Source organism: Cyprinodon tularosa, unplaced genomic scaffold, assembly GCF_016077235.1.
Source record: "Cyprinodon tularosa strain WSP-4 unplaced genomic scaffold, ASM1607723v1 ctg147, whole genome shotgun sequence".
Classification (NCBI taxonomy): domain Eukaryota; kingdom Metazoa; phylum Chordata; class Actinopteri; order Cyprinodontiformes; family Cyprinodontidae; genus Cyprinodon; species Cyprinodon tularosa.
This window is the reverse complement of record NW_024038298.1, coordinates 921696-940739: the sequence shown is the minus strand read 5'-3', so window position 1 is coordinate 940739 and position 19044 is coordinate 921696. Positions and strand designations below refer to the sequence as shown.

Below are 19044 nucleotides of genomic sequence, written 5' to 3'. Positions count from 1 at the left end.
AACTAGTCTGCTCATCTCAATCTTACAAAATATACAAATAAAAATAGGCAGTCAAAACATTTGACATGTAACCATTTCTCCTAATGGCCCCCTTTAGGAGTTATTGTTTTTTTTTGTTCATATCGACATAAGTGACACTGAAATTTAGCCTGGCTTATAAAAAAGAAACAAAGTGCCTGTGTAGGAGCAGATGATTCCCCCAACCGCTCCTGTCTTCGTTTCCGATTGCCGGAGGAACATCTCTAATCTATTTTGAGACCGGATATAGCTGGCACATGCAGCGCATGCCTGGCCTCACTTTTGGGATTCTCTGTGTTCATCGATGTAGATGCCAACAGTGCTGTGATTGTAGGATTGTCTCTATGATGATCCAGTGAATCAACATGTGGGTGTATGGAAAATGGGGGGGATTGTAGTTGGGTGGGAAAAAAAAGGCAGAATAGTACAGAGACTTTAGACTGACTCGATGCCTAAACAGTACTGTAGTCTAGCCGTACAAACCCCTACTTGAACGGCTCCATACTTGTAGGATGATGCACTTCTGGGAAATTTAAGATCCAGTCAGCAGAGAGCTGGTAATACTATGCATTACAGCCTGATAAGGCATGAGACTAAACAGTCATAGTGCTGTGAAAGTTTTTCAATCATACATGTTTCTTCTGGTTATTTAGTGGAAACTAACCTGCCTTTCAACTTGAAAATCTAATTACCTTAAAATGTGGGCTTCCTGCTTTCTTGCGGATTACAGCAGATCACTGATATCCTACAGATTCCATCACACCATCACCTTGGTCTTTGACCAACAAGGTCAGGTCTGGAGAGCTTTGGGTGTTCCAGAGCCTTTCGTTACCAGCTACACAAGTCATGGCTCATGCTCCAACTTCCAATTCAATGCTGTTTATTTATATGATGCCAATTCACAACATGTCATCTCAAGGCAATTTAGAGAAACAATTCAACCAGATCAAACAGTCAAATTGATTCCAAGTTTTCAATCTAAGTTAAACCAGTTTAATGCATCGACTCATAGACTCTACAGTACAGCAACCCCTCACACCAAGCATGCTTGTAGCGACAGTGGAGAGGAAAAACCCCTTTTAATAGAGAAAACCTCCAGCAGAACCAGGCTCAGTGTGAGCGGCCATCTGCCGAGGCCGATTGGAGTCAAGCAGAAGCAGACATGGAGAAAGAAGCAGACATACAAGAGGCAACTGTTAACCAGCTCCTCAGGCGGCCCGTCCAGGAAACACAGCCAGGCAAATGAGCTCTGAGCCAGCACCCATGTCAGAGGACAAAAGAGAGCACAGACAGTCACAGTAAGAGAAACAGGACTGCAATGAAAAACAGGCCAAGCTAAAACATCTAAAAACAAAAATGTTGATGGCAGCAGCACAGCTGATACCCTTCTCCAGAATGGTGTCACAGCCAATTTTGGCCGACTGTTCCCTCCATCTTTTAGAGAGGTCTTTTTAAACCTTTTTTTTTTTAAAAAAGTAAATACATTTGGATTTCATCTGTTCTTGACTTTATTTAGATAAGGGCATGATATGTGGCTCTTTGAAATCTTTCTGGCCTTCTTCACATTTTCATACTAGTCATTTTAATAATAGTAATAATAATAAGACTTTATCAATCTCACACTGGAGACATTCATCCCATCCCCTTGGAGAGCATTAGGCTGCCATTGTGCGGTGCTCGGGGAGCAGTGTTGGGTTAAGGGTCTTGCTCAGGGACTAGAGTGCAGGCTTTGGGGATCAAATCAGGCACTTGCAACCTTTTCAGAGCACAAGCGCACTGCTCTAACCACTAGGCCACACTTAACTGATATCTTGATTTTACAGGTCATGCAATAATAAAGCTTTAGTGCTTGTTAATTAACCCAGCTTTCCGAAAATGTAGTGAATATGATTAGATTGATTTAACTGGATTTGATTTAACCTTAGAACTGTTCCTTTTCAATAAATGCATTCTGTTGTTGTTTTTTTTTCACAGTTCTCTGACAGTTATTGTATTCAGTTTATTGTATTATATATGCTTCTTGAATGATTCGGATTTAAATTACTGTACAGAAGAAAAGTTAAAATCTGCACAGATAGACATAAATACGGATAAAGCTGTAATCTCTCATGGGTATAACAAATAAGAGTGCAATCTCTACTTAGTTTACCTCTTGTTTTTATGTTCAGAAGTCAGATGAAGCGAGAGAGGCAGAGGTGCCAGCGTTAATCTAGAAACAATTAGGAGGCAGAGGAACCGACTGGAAACCAGGGCACAAGGGTGTGACTAAGCTGGTTCACTGACTCATTCTACAGAGGATGACACCACGAGAAGAGGCTCCTCCGCACCAAATGGCTCTCAGGTTTCACTTGAACAAACACTGTAGCTGAAACCACTCTGAGCATACATTAAAAAATAGGAGAGACAGTAAAAGACACAGACTCTTCACTGAAAATCTAAGCTTAAGAGTCCGGTTTAAACCCAAAATAAGATAATCTTTCTCATATGTATGTGAGTTTGTATCTGGGCTACTTAAGTCTAAAAGTCTACCAAAGCTGCACTGGGACAGTTTTACTGTTTGATTATAAATATGTCAACTACTATTAGTACAAAAGTAATACCTAAACTGGATTTATGATATACACTGGTAAAATAGCACCTTACAAAAAAAGAAGCACCGTAGACCTAAATTAGCCGGAATATAACAGTGAGTCTAACCTCAGCAGCAGTCTGTTAAGACATGATGTAGCTCTAGCTCAGTCCAACGACTCTCAAAACCTTCAATAAAACACCAAGCATACCTTAGCTTCATATGAAATCATAGACAGCCCTTCAGTGCGAGATTTTAAAAGCATTTACATCTGTAACTCGTTTTATTAAATCGGCAAAAACAGATCTAAGTGTGTGGAGGAAGTCAAAAAAATAAAAAAGTAAAGAAAAAATAAATATCTGCGAACATCTATTTAAGTGGAGTGTGAAAAGGTCATGTTCTGAATACAAAGTAGAAAAGCCTCATTAGCATCCAACGAAACCGAGCCAGAAAGAAGAGTTTTGGAGTAATGATTGATCTACACTAGACAGAAACCTTTTGGAGCAGAAGAGTGTGTTTTTTTGAGTGGGAATTCTCTGGTCCTGCTCTTTGATCCCAGTTTTGATGTTTTAAATCAAGTTATCAAAGACGACCCCAAAAACTTCAAATTTTCCCTAATATTATCAAGCCTTTAAAATACACAGCAACCCCTAATGCAATGTTCACACCAAAAGCAGCAAGAGCAGCAAATACGCGCATGCCGCTTCATTTTTGATGCTTGTACAAGTTTAGTGTTGTGCCGGCAGATTTCAGCATTTTAAGTTAATTTAGGCGTTAATAAACTGTTTCAGAGGAGTGATCATAACGATCTGCATCATCAGCGATCTGTCTGTCTCTCTGCCAGCTCCCAGATCAGCTTCTGTGATTGGTTGATGTGGTGCGTCGACCAGCAAAAGTTACATTTTTCCAACTCGAGCAGCAGTTGCGTTTGCAGTGCGCGCATCAGATGCTTAAACACTCCCGACGCGCTGCTCCTGCTGCTCAAGACGCGCTGCGGGACGTTTTGCTGCACCTTGACCTGCGTCAACCATTGACTTTGGATGTAAACTAGCAGCTCCTGCTGCCTTTGCTGCTTTTGGTGTGAATGTAACATAACAGTGATCTAAAAAATATAATAGATTTTAATCAGATTAAATAACCAAATGTCATCTTTTCATTAAAATCCCCCTCTAATCTCAGTAAATAGCCTGTGCTTATATAGCGCACAAACATATTTGTTTTTAAATCAAGTACTTCCCTTGTGCGTTTATGTTGTAAAGATCATTACAAAATAGATCTTACAATAACTGAAAAATATCTATAGATATTTGAATAGATCCCATTTCATTAACCTATAAATCTTATTTTAAGTATGGTTAGTTTTGACGGATGCTTTATCGTTGTCATTAATGTGCGTAAGGTTTTAAAAGCAAAACTTTAAATTTATTTCTATATCTTGTTTTCTTTTCAATTGAAAGTAAAAATTTGAAAGCTTTGCCAGAGCTCAGAGAGAGAAAGAGAGAGAGATGGATCAGTAGAATGAATCTGACTGAATGAAAAGTGGGATCTGGTGACAGCAAGACCATCTGTTCTACCATTTAGTCACTTTCTCACTTCTTTCCAGCATTCTGAACTGCTAGCAACAAATATCTGCTTCAACAAGCTTACAGCATCACTAAAAATCTTCTTTCTGCATGAATGATCAGAGGATAAATTAGCTCGGCAACACCATGTTGTAATGAAAAAAACAACAGAAATGAATGTGCCAAAGATGCCACTAAAGGAGGCGGGTGCTGCTAAAAGCTAACTAATGATGAGCTTCCTACAAAGCTTAACAGTGCAAATAAGAAATATTTTTAATAATTTCATAAGAGAAAAAACTAACCAGAAACTATATATAAACGAGAAATAAAGTTTGCATCTGAATATAACTGTTAACTATTGCATTATACTGTATACTGCAAGAATCCAAACAGAGAACTTGTACTCATGGAAAAGGGCCAACAAATTACAAGGAGTAGCACAGAAAGACCCCCCCCCCCCCCCCCCCCCCCCCCCAAGCATCTTTTCTCTGATCTTTACAATGAAGGCAGATGGTTTCTTTCAATGCCCTCCTGAGTAATGTTTTTCTGTCAAAGTGCTTGCATAAATTGCAAAAAAAAAAAAAAAAAAAAAAACAAAAAAAAAAAAACAAAATAGAAATAACCCATCCTGCGGATTTGGTTAACAGTGAAGAGCACAGTTTGCATCCAAAATTTTCCTCAAGTGGAATTTAAATCCCTTCCTCTCAGATCCTTCCTCCCAGCTGCAGTTAGACTTTATAATCCTGGCTGCTCCCAGACCCGATAAGTGTTTACAACTGTGTGATTGTTGCAGTCTCTAATCTGCTCATTACTTTTTTTGCATTTCAAAGTCTTTAGAAGCACAGATAGTAATTATTCTGAATTTGTTTGTTTCTACAAAAATAGTTGTACTTTTTTGATTTTATTTTCACTTTAAAGCTACAGTGTGTAATTTTTACAGGAATATAAAGTCAGAAATGTAATATATTATACATAACTATGTTATTTATCATCACCTTTGAGCTCAGCCTTTTAACCATAATATTTGCGTTGCCTTAGAATTCGTTATTTATAATTACATAGGAGCGGGTCGCGCAGCCATGGAGGCTGACATCTTTGCTCTACGGCAAGTGCAGAGGCAATAAACTAGCGATTGCGAGATCTCCCATTACGCTCGAAAATAACTACGGCAAGTTGAGAGAGATGAACTGAGATGGTACTGAACAGTAGATGGCAGTATTATGCCTGAGAAGCGTTTAGTCTGCCTGAAACCAAAGAAGAAGAAGAAGCAGGTATACGGCGCTTCAGTAACAACAAAGGTGAACAAGGCGGCAGGCGTGAGTGACTTGGCAAACTGTTTGGCACTGTGTGGCCAAACATCAGACGAATGGAGGATCATGCCTACTCTGTATCACAACGAAAAGCGGCGGACACCGAACCCCCGTCATCTAAGAAGCGGAAACACGACGAGAATAAACTCAAGCGTGACAAGAAACGGCAAAAAACACGGATCAACATTGGCACGGCATTTCCACGATGGAAGTCACTGATGGAGGAAAAAGGTTTTCAAAGTGACGCTCAAGTTGCCAGTTTTCTCTTGGACAGGTAATTAATCCTACACACACAATTGTCTAATATCACTGCAGTTTTTGGAGTACAGGATGCTCAGACCTGTCTAAAACAATAACATGCTGCGTGATGATGCTGTTACTCTCCAGTATACTTATTCAGCAACGTCCCTGACGTTTCACAGGTAATGATTCAGTAATTTTCTGTAAAATAATTTTCTGGATATATACCTCGGTTACTTCTCTCCGGCTCCTTTGGAGATCTTCAAGCCTTTCCTCCTCTGCTCTAGTCACCCCGCTGGCACCCCTCTCTCGCCTGGCCCTAGCTGCACGCCCTCGCCCTCTTCCTCTCCCTCTTTCTCGCCTTGTAACCCCCGTGCCACAAACAAGACTTGGACTCTGTAAACAGGGAATATATATTCTTCTAGCGAACACAATCTCGCTGTTAAACTAATGACTACAATTCCTTCGTCTGTTTATATCACCATGCAAAGCAGCTCACCAAAACGTCACAACGACGTAGAAAAAATAACGGGTATATTTATTATCTAAAGTCTACATGAAATCTATACCCTACACAGACTAATGAAATACTATCTGTAAAATTATCTATGTAAACAAACCTCATCACTTGAGAAGGTAGGTGATTCCGACGTCGTGGAAGACATTTTGTCCCGTAACGCTCGCCGTACTGTTGGGGGGGAGAAGCGGTGGGGGGGAGATGTTCATGTTGCTGCGGTCTGCAGTCTGGACGTTAGATGTCGCTGAAAATTACACACTGTAGCTTTAACATTTTTCTTTATTGTGTGTGTGTGTAAATATATATATATATATATATATATATATATATATATATATATATTCTCCATATCCTATTTCATTAACAACAGACACTGTTCTTTCTGAGACGCTTTGCTGTGTTCAAAGCCAGGGTTACACTGTGCAATCTTTTCGGGCACTTTGAAGTCGTGCAAGAATTTTCCTACCGGCCCGACTTTCAGCCTGATCGTGCGTCGTGTAGTGTACAGGGGGTAACGAGGGGCGATCAGCATCTCACGACCACCTCCCGATCTTGAATCGTGAGGTCGGGAGAAAATCAAACGTGTTATTTTCAGTCGTCCATCGTGAGCAAATTGCTCAGTGCACAAACAAGGACTCTTCTTCTTCCCCTAAGATGAAAACACAGAAGCATGGCGGGGGTGCAGCTGAAATGTAGTTCTTTCTGTAAAATTGACAGACCGTAGTAGCAACATTTGCTCAGCCATGTCTTTGTCCAAATACGTTGCTGCCTTTTCTTTTTAGGGCTTTCAGCAAAAAATTGCACAAATTGCCAAGCGTGTTTTTTCTCTTTTATAATTTCTAGTTTCCTGAATCTACCTCTAAGGGAAAAGGATGGGAACCGAAAAATTCTAAATAGCTTTCTCTATTTTGAAAAAACACAAAACATTTTCCTCTCACTTAAGGTGGATTTTCACTACTGGTGAAAATTGTTTTAACAGCTGTTTAACAGTGCTTAACAGGAGATGTTTTTTGTGCCACCGAGCTGGAAGAGCTTTAACTAGGTAGTTATGCTGTACGCCTGCGGAAAAGGAGCGGAGCGAGAGCACAACTGGGAGAGCCTGAGTTTGTCAGATTTGACCGCACGCCAGTGGACGAGTGTGAGGGTAAGCGCTGCACCCCCGTTTCACTGCATGCTCAGACTGGTAGATGTGCACTTAGATAGGTGGCACAAAAAAAAAAAAAAACATACACCATAGCAAACCAATGAGGCGCCAAAATTTACAGGCTGAGCATTTTCCGCGCTCAGACCTAGGGCTGTAAAGAATTACAACAAGGGTTATAAACCGTATAGTATAGATGAGCAAGACAATAGAAACAAATGGATAAAAGTCAGTAGCTGGCGGATCATACGTAATGACATAGCATAACAAGCCCTGCTGACCTAAAGTTGCACTGCAGCTGAAAATAAACGGACCACTTGAGGCTTGATGAATCTCTGTAGGGAATGATCTAGACGTCACTTGTGTTTGAGGCTCTAACTGATCGCAGGTGATGGATCCTGGTAATTATTTTCTTTTGTCATTTTAAAGTCGTAAGGAAGCAGCTGTTCCTTACGGTTGCATTTCTGAATTCTTCAGAGTGGTGCCTGACTTTACACAAGTGAATAAAGTGGATATGATTGGACGATTATCAAGCGGGTGGGATTGTTGTGACGGAAGGTTTGCAAGCTTTTTTCGTTGTGGCCCATGTCTCGGAAGCATCTTGCTAACCAGTTAGCAACTTAGTGCTAGTAGGTTCCCAATGGGAAATTCCATTGGGACCAAGTAGTACCAAATTGGTGACTTAGAAACGAAACTGTCAAGGAACGCTATGGACAGCGGAAACATGCAAGAGGAGGAGAGTTTTCTGTCAGAGGTCGTGGATGAGTCTCCTTCGTCATACGTTTTTTTATTTAGAGGAGGAAAGTAGGGAGGAAGTTGTTGCGGAAGAGGACGCCAGGGCGGCAGAAGCTTTGTTTGGTGTAGAAGGCTTACAGCCGTACATGTTTGAGCCCTTGCCTCGCAACGCTGCCAGTTCTGTTAGCTCTATGCCTGCCGAAGATGCAGACGTCCATCCCCGTGAACACTGGGCTGTAACCCAGCGGTAGTGTAAATAATGATTCTTATTCCTTATTTCAACCATTGCGTATATTAGCTGCGACATATGAATCAAGATACTATGACCAAAAAAATGTTATTGACAGATGCCTGTTAATATATGATTGGCCCAATTTAGGTGTACAAGATGATGTATAATTAACTGACCTGCATTAAATAACCAAGAAAAAAAAAAGTTTTATATTTATATTTTTGGACAATATAGTCTGATAAAGATTACATTTATATACATGTTTAAGCCAAAATTATTTGACACTTAAATATGACTTCCCTACAACTTTAAAAAGGTTCACCCTTTACAATAAACACCCTTTCTTCTCTGTATGCATCTTATATTTTTTACGTTTTTAAATTGATAAAACAAATAGTGGATGCCTTTAGTTGTGGTTTAAAAACCAAATACTGAACCAATTCTATGGACCTTTTTTCTCAGTCTTGTAGTTTTTGTCTTCCCCAATTCATGCTTCAATATAGAGACATGAGTATAGAGATATATAAAAAAAAAAAGCCAGAAATCCCCATGGAGAAGGATTACAAATATTTCAATTATTCCCAGTAGGTGGCCATCTTTGTTTATTTATATCTCAAAATGTTACCAGAGCTCTGCTAATGAAAGACCAAGCGAGGATTAGACGAAGTTGATACCAGATATAAAAATGTAGCAGGGTGGGATTCATCTTTTTATACATCACCATCGTGCATGGACATGTTAGAAGTTTCTGCAGTTGTAGAAATCCAAGCAACAATCCATCAGCCTGCAATTAAAGTAGTTTGGATGCAATGGCTAGGCAGTATTTACAGAGAAAAGAAAACACCAACTCTACCAGCCTCATGCATGTCAAACCAACCCGAACCTTTCCCAGAAAGGGAAAGCAAATAAAAAGACAAGGTACATAAAACGGAGCACAGTTACACAAACTATTTGCTTCTTTTTTTTTGTTAAATACATTTCCCTTAAATATGTGCTTAAATATCTAGTTGGTCTTCTTAAAACACTTATTTGTTTCTGCAGCAATTTATTAAGTGTTAATATGCTATCATATAAACCTATATCTTTATGCATCAAATGCATTATCACTCGTCTGTCAGGCAGCCTCGTCTCTTCACTGACTTGCTTTCAATGCAGAAGAGGCAAAGCAAGCAAACATTGGTGAACATAATCTTTGCTGCAGGGTTAATAATTAGAATATACTTGTCCTTTTCAATCAGTTTAATGTGGTTTCTTCATGGTTCTTCTCTGTGTGAAGAATTCAAAGCTTTTCATATTTCTTTCAGTACTAAAACACATTGCATTTCCATGCAACATACTCTTAAGACAAATGAACAGAGACGGGGGATCTGGAGCCAACAAGCCATCTCTATGTATGGGTTTGTTCTGCCCAGCCACTGAACCAGGTGAGTCCAATCTGCCGAGTGAATTGACCTGTGCAGATTGGACTTACCTGGTTCAGTGGCTGGGAAGATCATATACATGACAATATGCAACGAAACTACAGATGAAATATCTAAACTATATTTCTGATTGATGTTAATTGCACTGCAATATTATATACATGTATTATAAGCCCCTCCACCCACACAGCTTGACCATAAAGTCCCCTAAAGCAAAGGAAAGGATGGGAAAAGGCTGAGAAGAGGATTAAAAAGCAGGCAATACACACAACCAAAGGAGCCAACGGTAATGATTAGAGCAATAACTTTAGAACAGCTAGCTGTTGTTGGTCTGTGGGGGAGTGGGTGGACACGATTTTACAGCAGTGAAATTTTAAGCCTCAAAATGAAGATGTTCACCATGGAGGCAAAACATTAGAATGAATAAAAGTTAACCTGCTATTTATAATGGATCCAAGGTGAATGAGAAAAAGTCAAAATTCACCATAGCATTCATGAATGGCTATGCAGAGATAGAGACATGTACTTACCCCTTGGTTTCCATTAAATCGTATCAATGGCTGTAATGACAGGACCTGCAATTAAAAAAAGACAGAAATTAGGAAACGTTTAAATGTAAAACAAAATGTTTAAATTCTTGAATCAAATGATTATACATTTGGAAATGATAAAAAAAAATAACAAAGCAGCTCCTTAAATTATCTCTCAACCACATTCAAATAACTTGAAATAAGGTTAGGCTCATCACTTTCCTTTCTAATACAGCTGGTAGCGAGCCATCTCTTTAGTTATACTTCTAAAGGCTTAGGCTGCTGGAGGACAGAGGGACAACTTTTCTTCATTCCAGTTCTCACTCTCTTCTCCAGTTCTGCAGTATTTGTTAGTTCAATCCATGACTTTTGTTCTCCTTTTTTCTTATAGTAGCTTCATCAGGTCTGGTCTTGTTTGGCTTTTACTCCATCGCGGAGATAATCAGCTGGGCTGCTCCCAGCAACACCTTTGTTTAAGGTCCTTTGTGATGACCTCGTTTTCAGTGCTGAGTCCTATTGATCTTCTAGTCATATAGGCTCAGCTTTAACTGTGACCAACTGTAGGTGCTTGCTTTCATCCCTTTGGCAATAAAACTGGCTCAGTTTGTCTGCTTAACTCTTTCTATCCTAGACAGAGTGACCATAGAGCACCTTTACAATTACCTTTTCTAAAATAGAAAGTATTTTTGAATCAGTGCTTCTACTTTTCCTTTAGTATGTTTGCTTCCCTCTCACTGAAACCCAAGTCTGGTTCTACTGGAAGTTTTTCCAGTTAAAAAGGGAGTTTATTTTTCCCTGGCCCACCTTTGCTGCATGCATGTATGCTTGGTAAGAGGGATGGCTGTAGAGTCATACACAAAATCCCAAATGCCAGGAACATCTGTCATCATGTACTCAGCCAGGTAGATTATGTCCTGCACTGTCAATGACTCGATGCAATCAGCCTGCTTTGATTAGGAAAAAAAAAAAAAACTTTAACCAATCTGACTGAATGATTTGATTTGTCTCTGTAAAGTGCATTGAGATAGCAAGTGTTGTGAATTGGCACTATATAATGAAACTGAATTTAGGTGAATTAAAGTTTGAGTGTTTATGAGTATTTCTTTGATACAGGTCATTACTATATAATTTGTAGTCAACAGGGTGAAATGATTAGCAGGATAAGAAACATGATGTAGACATTTTTCTTTTATTTTAAGAATTTATGTTTTTATTGCTCTGCTGTGTGCAAACATGGACATAATGCCTTAAAGACCACGTTTAAATTTTTGCTTTTTAAGTTTTTCAATAAACCTAAACAAACTGTATAACATCTCTCTCTTTTCTTTTTATTCATCTTAATAATATGTAAACACTGGTGTGCAGTGGATCAGAATTTGAGTTTAATTGTTTGGCCTACAAGCATGAGAATAAAGTAGAGCATGTTGCTATATGAATGGCAACATGCTTTTCCGGTTTCTTGGGACTGGGTTGCAGATTCTCAGGAGTGAATATGAAAAGGCTTTTAGAAACAAATCTGCTAAATATTTTAATGCGTGTTTTTATTATTTTAAACATACTTTTAAAAGGGTGCCAAAATAAGAAAAACAATATTTGTTAATCCTTTAGAATGACCCACAAATCTTTTGCCTTTCACCAGTTATTTTGGTTTCTCTAGATGCTGCAATATCCTGTTCAGTTACCATTACCATTTCTTAACTTCATCGTAAAAGCTTAACGTTTTCAGTTGTCACCCTGACTGATTAAAACACACAACTTACTGTACGTTTTTTTAACCCTTTCATTGGTTTTCAACCCATTAGTCATTTGTGTGATGTTCTTTTTTAATGCTTTAATTAAAACTTAACTAAAACTTTTGAAACCTAAAAGATGTTATTGAATACATGTAGACATGTCATAGATTAATTAAATGATGTAATAAAAATAAATAAATAGACCCAGACACAGTTATATCCATATTTGGGAATAACTAAATATAACAGGACAAAAGAATTGAACAAGTTAAACAACTGTACAGCAAGAGAATGATTCATTTCCAGATTGAAAGGTGCACATTAAGAGAAACAGTAAATTTATACAACTTTAAAACTGTGCAGCTTTTAGCAATCCAAGCCCAACAGCCCCCACCCCCAAAAATGGTAAGCCTGCTAACATAGTGCTACCCTCAGCCTGTTCATTTCAGTGGGCTGCTGACATGCCACTATTCTCTGGGACCTGAGCCCAGAATGTTCAACAGGGCTAACCTTAGGGACAGCGACTGGGTCCAGACCGCCGATTGAAGCTCCCACACTCAGCCAGCAACAGAATGGGCATGATCTTCACATGGGCCGTCTTTGCTGACAAGCTAGCTGCACAGTAACCAATAACCCCACTTTTCTCTATACCGTTAATATTTGATCTTAGACAGCACATTTCCCCATTTTTGCTTTGTTTGAAAAGCAGTTAGCATTCAACAAAGACAAAAAACTGCATCAACTACATCAATAACAGTTAAGAAAAGAAGAAACTATGTGAATTCGGGAACGAATTCTGGTCGACTTTAACAGCCCAAACAGGCTAGAGCAGGTTACCGTTTAATTAGAAGATGAAGGCCTGCCACTTTAAGAAAGACTGTCTTGATGGAGCTCAAACAGAAAAATTAGCCAAAAACACAATAAAAATAGACAATTTTAATATATTCAAGAATTGTTTGAGTTTTAATTGGAAATATGCAAAGGAGTAGAGAAGTCTAACTACAGATATGAGTTAAAATAATGTATCTGCTACACTGCCTCACTGATCAGATGTAGTGAAAAGATTAAAGGAGTGAAAAGAGCACTTTGTACTCCATAAGGGTGAAATGACAGTGCCTAAATTCTCAGTGAGCATTCATCATCGCTGATTATATCCTACTGCTCTGTCCCTTTAAAATGACTGCAGGCATAAAACCAAGTAACAGATGTTGGCTTTATTGGACCCAGTTATTGGTGCTTTTACAGGAGCTGGCTCTTCAACACTAGCAAGACATCCTTTGAAGCTTTTCATGCCTCTTACTGATGAATGCATCAGTGTGTTTGATCTTCTGCTTCAAATGGAGCCTTCAGTTTAAGATGCTTTCACCCTTTCTTCATTGTCAGTTTATGTCATATCTGTCACAGACCTCCCTAAGCTCTCTACTGTGGCAATCTAAGTGGGTAGACAGTTATCAAAGGAAGCCATTTCTGTTCTTTCCTGCAACAGGTCTGAGATGCTGCTGGCCCAATCCCTAAAAACATGCTAATACAAGCATCAGTTTGACTGATACAACTACTATATCTAGGTCCTACAGCAATGTTATTGCAAAGTAAGGTTTTCACAGAAAACTAAGTAGCAGGTAAAAAAGTACTTTAATGAAAAAATAAACATTTATTTCTCTAAAACAGAATTGAACCGTTTAGAAACTAATGCAAAATGACTCTGCAAACATTGCCTAGAAATAACCAGCTTGACTAGTGGGGAAAAAAAATAATAAAAATCTGGCTCCTTTTTTTGGCACACAATAAAAGTACTATCATTGAGCCAGCTTCACCTTCCAAGCAGCTTTCATTGCATTTCATTCAACAAGGTATCGGAAACAGTTCTCAAGGATTTTGGTTGATAATTGCATGATGGTCCCTGCAGAATAGTCAATGATATAAACTAGGGATGCACTAAAATTTTAGCCACCCAAAATTTTCTGCCCATTTCCAGCTCTCTATTGGCGAGATGTGGGGAACACACTGGACAGGTTGCCCGTCTATTGCAGGGCAAAATAGAGACAAACAACACACTCCCAGTTAAGGACAATTTAGAGAAGCCAATTAACAGTCATGATTTTGGACTGAGGGAGGAAGCCGGAGTACCCGGAGAGAACCCACGCATGCCTAAGGAGAACAAGCAAACTCCATGCAGAAAGACCCTGGGCCGGGAATCCTACCCTGAACCTTCTTGCTGCAAGGCAGCAGTGCTACCCACTGCGTCACTGTGCAGCCATATGGTTCTAATATTTGACTTAATGTCTTTCAGGGTTCCTTTTTCCGGCATTGGTTTGCTTATTTTTTTGCTTTCGGCTTCTGCATTTAAGTGCATCTCTAATATAAACCCAAACTACATTCTCTGACAAACAGAGGAATTTATTCAACCATGGCAACACAATGAATAATCTCTCCTTTTCAGGCTGTTTGACGTACATCAGAGAGATATTTTTATAGATTAACCATTTCTAAAATACTTTGACCAGTCTGTCTGGTCCTTACAGCCATCCACGTCACATTCAAAGTACCTAAAGTATCCATTCTGATGTTCTGATTCAACTTCGCCAACCTGCCAACAACCAGGCCTAATAAAAAAAACACATCTACCATTTGCGTTCCTAATAAAGTAGCTGGTTAGTGTGTCGAGGAAAAGAGGAAGTTAGAGAGCTAGCCATACATAAACAGTGAGGGCAACACGGCAGCCCAACACGGCAGAATATGTTGCTACATAATTTGCCTTCATTCAACAAGTGGTAGAACTGATTAAACTCTAAATATAAAATTTGACCCATTTTGTTTTAAGGTGATTCAATAACAGTGGTGTGCATCAACTACAAATGTATCTATGTTATTAACACCACCAATATTTAACACATTGGTGGTAAAAACATCATTGGGAATAAGAAGGAAAGTCCTCAGTCAAGACAGTCAAAACAAATCTATAACTATTTTTGTGTTGAAATAGAGAAAGCCATCCTGCAGATTTGCCAAGAGAAAACTATGACTTGACTTAATGGTGAATGGCCTAAATTTATATGGCACATCTTCAAGTCAGAGGAGACCAAAACTCTTTCTCACGACTTTCAGTCAGACACTCAGACATCCATATGCTAGCTACATGGTAACTACACCTGCTTAAAAGGGAATGTAGGATGATACACTAACGTGTCACTCTGTTGAAAATACTGTCATAAATAATTACATAATGCATCAGGATTAAAAAGGTTTTAAAAACAGTTACTTGCACAGTCTTAAAGAAATCAGGAAAGCCATCCCCATTTTAAAAGGGGTCCCATCAAGGCTCACCCTACTGTTTCTTTATGTAATCTCTACAGAAAATATATCCTTTGCATGAAGGTTATAGACATGTATAGCTCTAAGTTGATAAACAAGCTATACACTTCCACTCATATTTAGACAAAACTGTAATATTGGTTATTAAAAAAAGAAAGAAAAGCAAATTGTGTTTGTGGAAACCAGATAAGGACAGAGGGCTTGACTGATCTTTTGGAAAGGATGCAGGTCAGGCAGTCTGCTGTGACACCACACTGACATGATCACTTGTAGTAACCCTGTCACAGGACAGAGGAACACCATGACATTTAGAGTCACACTTGGCCTTAGTCATTACAGCCGTCTCTGGCACTGGCCCATGACCTGCTGAGCCTGAGAAATAAGCATTCCCTAAATAACCATAGCGCTGCCGCAGACCAACTCAAGTTAGGCAACAAAATCTCCAATCATTACTTCCCTCAGATCTTGTGATAGCTCAGACAGGGCATAGATGGCTTGTCACCATCAAAACTTTACGTAAGGATTAGTCTTTGAGTTAGTAATTATATAATATGAAAATTAAGATTTTAAAACAAAAAGTAAAATCTATTTATTGGCTTTGTACAGCATTAGTGAAGGTCCTTACTGGCCTAAATAATCCTAAATAAACCTGGCATAAGCCAGCTATATATGTATAGTTAAATTCTTATCCTACACAGTATCCATCTGGAAAGGCTGCTGTGGAAAGCGTTCGCAAAAAGGAAGTGAGATTCAGTTCAATTATTAGAGATGATTGGATGAAGCCAACTACAGCAGCAGTAGCAGCAGCTGTGACGTTTCCCATTCTTGATTTGTTTCACAGCCAGCTGAGTTAACCGTTAAGTCAACAGCTTACCAAATCCGGTCGTGACGAACACGCAAACATCTTTCCTATTCAAAATGTTGATAATTGCGTCCTTTGCTCCTTTTTCAAAAACAAATAAGAGGGTATCGCAGCTAAAACCGGTGCAGCCATGTTTGTTTTTCTTCAGCTTTGTGCCTCTGGCTGATGTCATACACGTCGCTGCATTTCATTGGTCCAAAACATCTCTGTATCGAGGCGAATGCATCTGCTGGCTTCTGGTGGGATGCATTTTCGGGAGTTTGTAAATTCACAAATCTCACAATTATTCATCTTGCTTGCAAGGTAACAAAAACATTTAGCTTTACAAGAAAAAGCTCTACCTCAAGAGAGAAAAACAAACTGCTGAATAATGCAACATCGATATTAAACACTGGGTAGCCCACACCTAAACCAGACCACCCTTCAGACAGTCAAACGATAGCCTTTCTGCCTGCTGGAAGAAAGATTAACACTGGAAACAACTCGTTTTCCTCTTCCTCACTCTCCTTTTTATATTGTTGTAGATGGAAAAACCCAATGTCCTTTATACGATGGCAACTACTGACAGAGGCTTGTTCCATGCAAAGAGAGCTGGTTAAAATGAGCCAAGCTTCTGTTGAAGGTACAGGTGGATCAGGCTCCTCATAACAGCGAGCTTTTAAACCACAAGGTAGGGTGCCAGCCTGTCTGCAATATAAAAACCACAACATTTCTCCGGACTTCCTCTTTCTCTGTGTACAAATCACTTTGCAAATCTTTGTCATGTTGGCTCCTATCCAGTATGCATCACTATTATCTTGTGGGGGACCATTAAAGCTCTGCAATACACCATAAAGTTGATCAATGCTGCAACAATTATAAGACCTGCCGTATATAAACAAAAGCTCCTAAACGACATTCATCTCTTCCTGATTCTCTGCAAACAGAAAGGTCTACCAAGCTAGCAGAAATGAAACTATGTTTTCCATCCAGATATGATGGTTTAATGAGGAAATTCCACCTGACTACTCCTGCAGTTTCAGCAGCGAAAGAAACTTCAACTCTAGATGAGGGCTACTTTAGAAAGAAAAAAATAGTCTACCCCAATTTAAGACTAAATATTTTGGAAAATTACTGTAAGCATGGTAATAATTATTCTTTGTAAAATTATCAACATTATACTGGGTAGCCATAGTTGCCATCATCTTACTCAATTAATGCCAGAGTTCAAACAAAAAAAATAAACAAATGCTTCTTTAATAGTACATTTGGGTATAATGACTACAAGATGTGAAAATAATAAATCTAGCAATGATTGCTTTAGATAATATTATTACTTTCAAAAATCAATTGTTAAGCAATACAAAAAGAGGTTTAATGTTTACAGGAAAATGTTTTCACAGAAGTCAGACACTCAGTTTCATGACAACACAAGATCAGTCACAACAGTTTGATTGGAGGGCTGCAAATAACCATTATTTTTGTGATTGATTAATCCAGGGGTGGGCAATTCCAGTTCCTGGGGGCCGGTATCCAGCAACTTTAAGATGTGGCTTTGATTCGACACACCTGAATCAAATAATTAGATGATTGAGATGACTCTGGAGGAACTGATTGCATTCTGAGGAGGAAACTCAGCTATTTGATTCAGGTGTGTTGCAGGATATCGGCCCCCAGGAACCGGAATTGTCAACTCCTGGACTAATCGCTTTATTTTTATTTTTTTTCCAATTAATCAATTAATATTCGGACAGGAAGAGGTTCCTCAAAGTATATCTTTTACAGAATTAAACCAGTTGAAACTAAAACTTTGCTTTTTGAGAAGTTCTGGACAAAGCATACTAACGCAAAATATTTATATATTTTTCTCTAACATTGGGATAATGCAATTAATTCATTACTAAATTCGTTGATGATTATAAAAGTAAAATAAAATGAATAATCACAATTAATCTAATTGTTTTAACCATAGTTGATTGTTTTTGTTTTATCAGGGATTCTGCAGTTAAAGGAAAATTCCGGTTTTTAACACTTTTAGCCCATTTTCTGTAGTGTCCAGGATGCATTCGAATGATCGACGCCAAAATTTTGACAATTGGTCCTGTCTCTGCTATTTTGCTCATGCAGAATCCCCCCCTGGCTGCTTTAGAATGGCTTCCATAGTGCATGTCCGATAATGTCCTTAAAACAACCTTAAACGTTATTTTTTTTTAAATATGGTACTCACCGGGTCGTCAGCGCTGTTCAATGACGTTCCAAAAAAAGTTTCGTAAAGAAAAAACGTTCCTGTAGTGTTTTATTTAGCATTTTGTAAATCCCATTGAGTTCTGTTGGAATAGTCAATATTCCCCTGCCACCGGAAACGGAAATGGGGCCTGTTTACACAGTTGTAGTCTTTTCGCTTCACTCTGTGTACTCCGACGTCGAGGTGCTAACGTCTCTGTTAAACACTTTAAAAAACTCTGAAAATGGAATACGAAAGGTGGATTCTTGAGGAGGACATATTGGACTTTGAGTTTGACGGTAGAGGATACCGTTTTGAACCGGAATATACTGAGGAGGAGTATATAGAGACATTGTCGCCAACTAGTGGTCTGGAGTGTGCAACGCTTCAGATTCGAACGGGAAGCGGAAGTTTATAAGCGGTTGTGATGTATCTGAAAAAAATAGTTCTGGGATTTACAAAATGCTAAATAAAACAAGACAGGAACGGTTTTTCTTCACGAAACTTTTTTGGAACGTCATTGAACAGCGCTGATGACCCGGTGAGTAGCATATTTTAAAAAAAGAACGTTTAAGGTTGTTTTAAGGACATTATCGGACATGCACTATGGAAGCCATTCTGAAGCAGCCAGGGGGGGATTCTGCATGAGCCAAAAAGCA

General features: G+C 38.9%; 1 protein-coding gene across 1 annotated transcript in view; it reads right to left on the bottom strand.

The window, feature by feature from the left end:
* Positions 1 to 19044, bottom strand: part of ell (elongation factor RNA polymerase II) — a 47390-nt gene that overhangs the window by 21157 nt on the left and 7189 nt on the right. The window contains exon 2 of the mRNA XM_038279050.1: positions 10276 to 10320. Within this exon, the coding sequence (XP_038134978.1) occupies positions 10276 to 10320 (45 nt within the window). The remainder of the gene's footprint in view (positions 1 to 10275; positions 10321 to 19044) is intronic.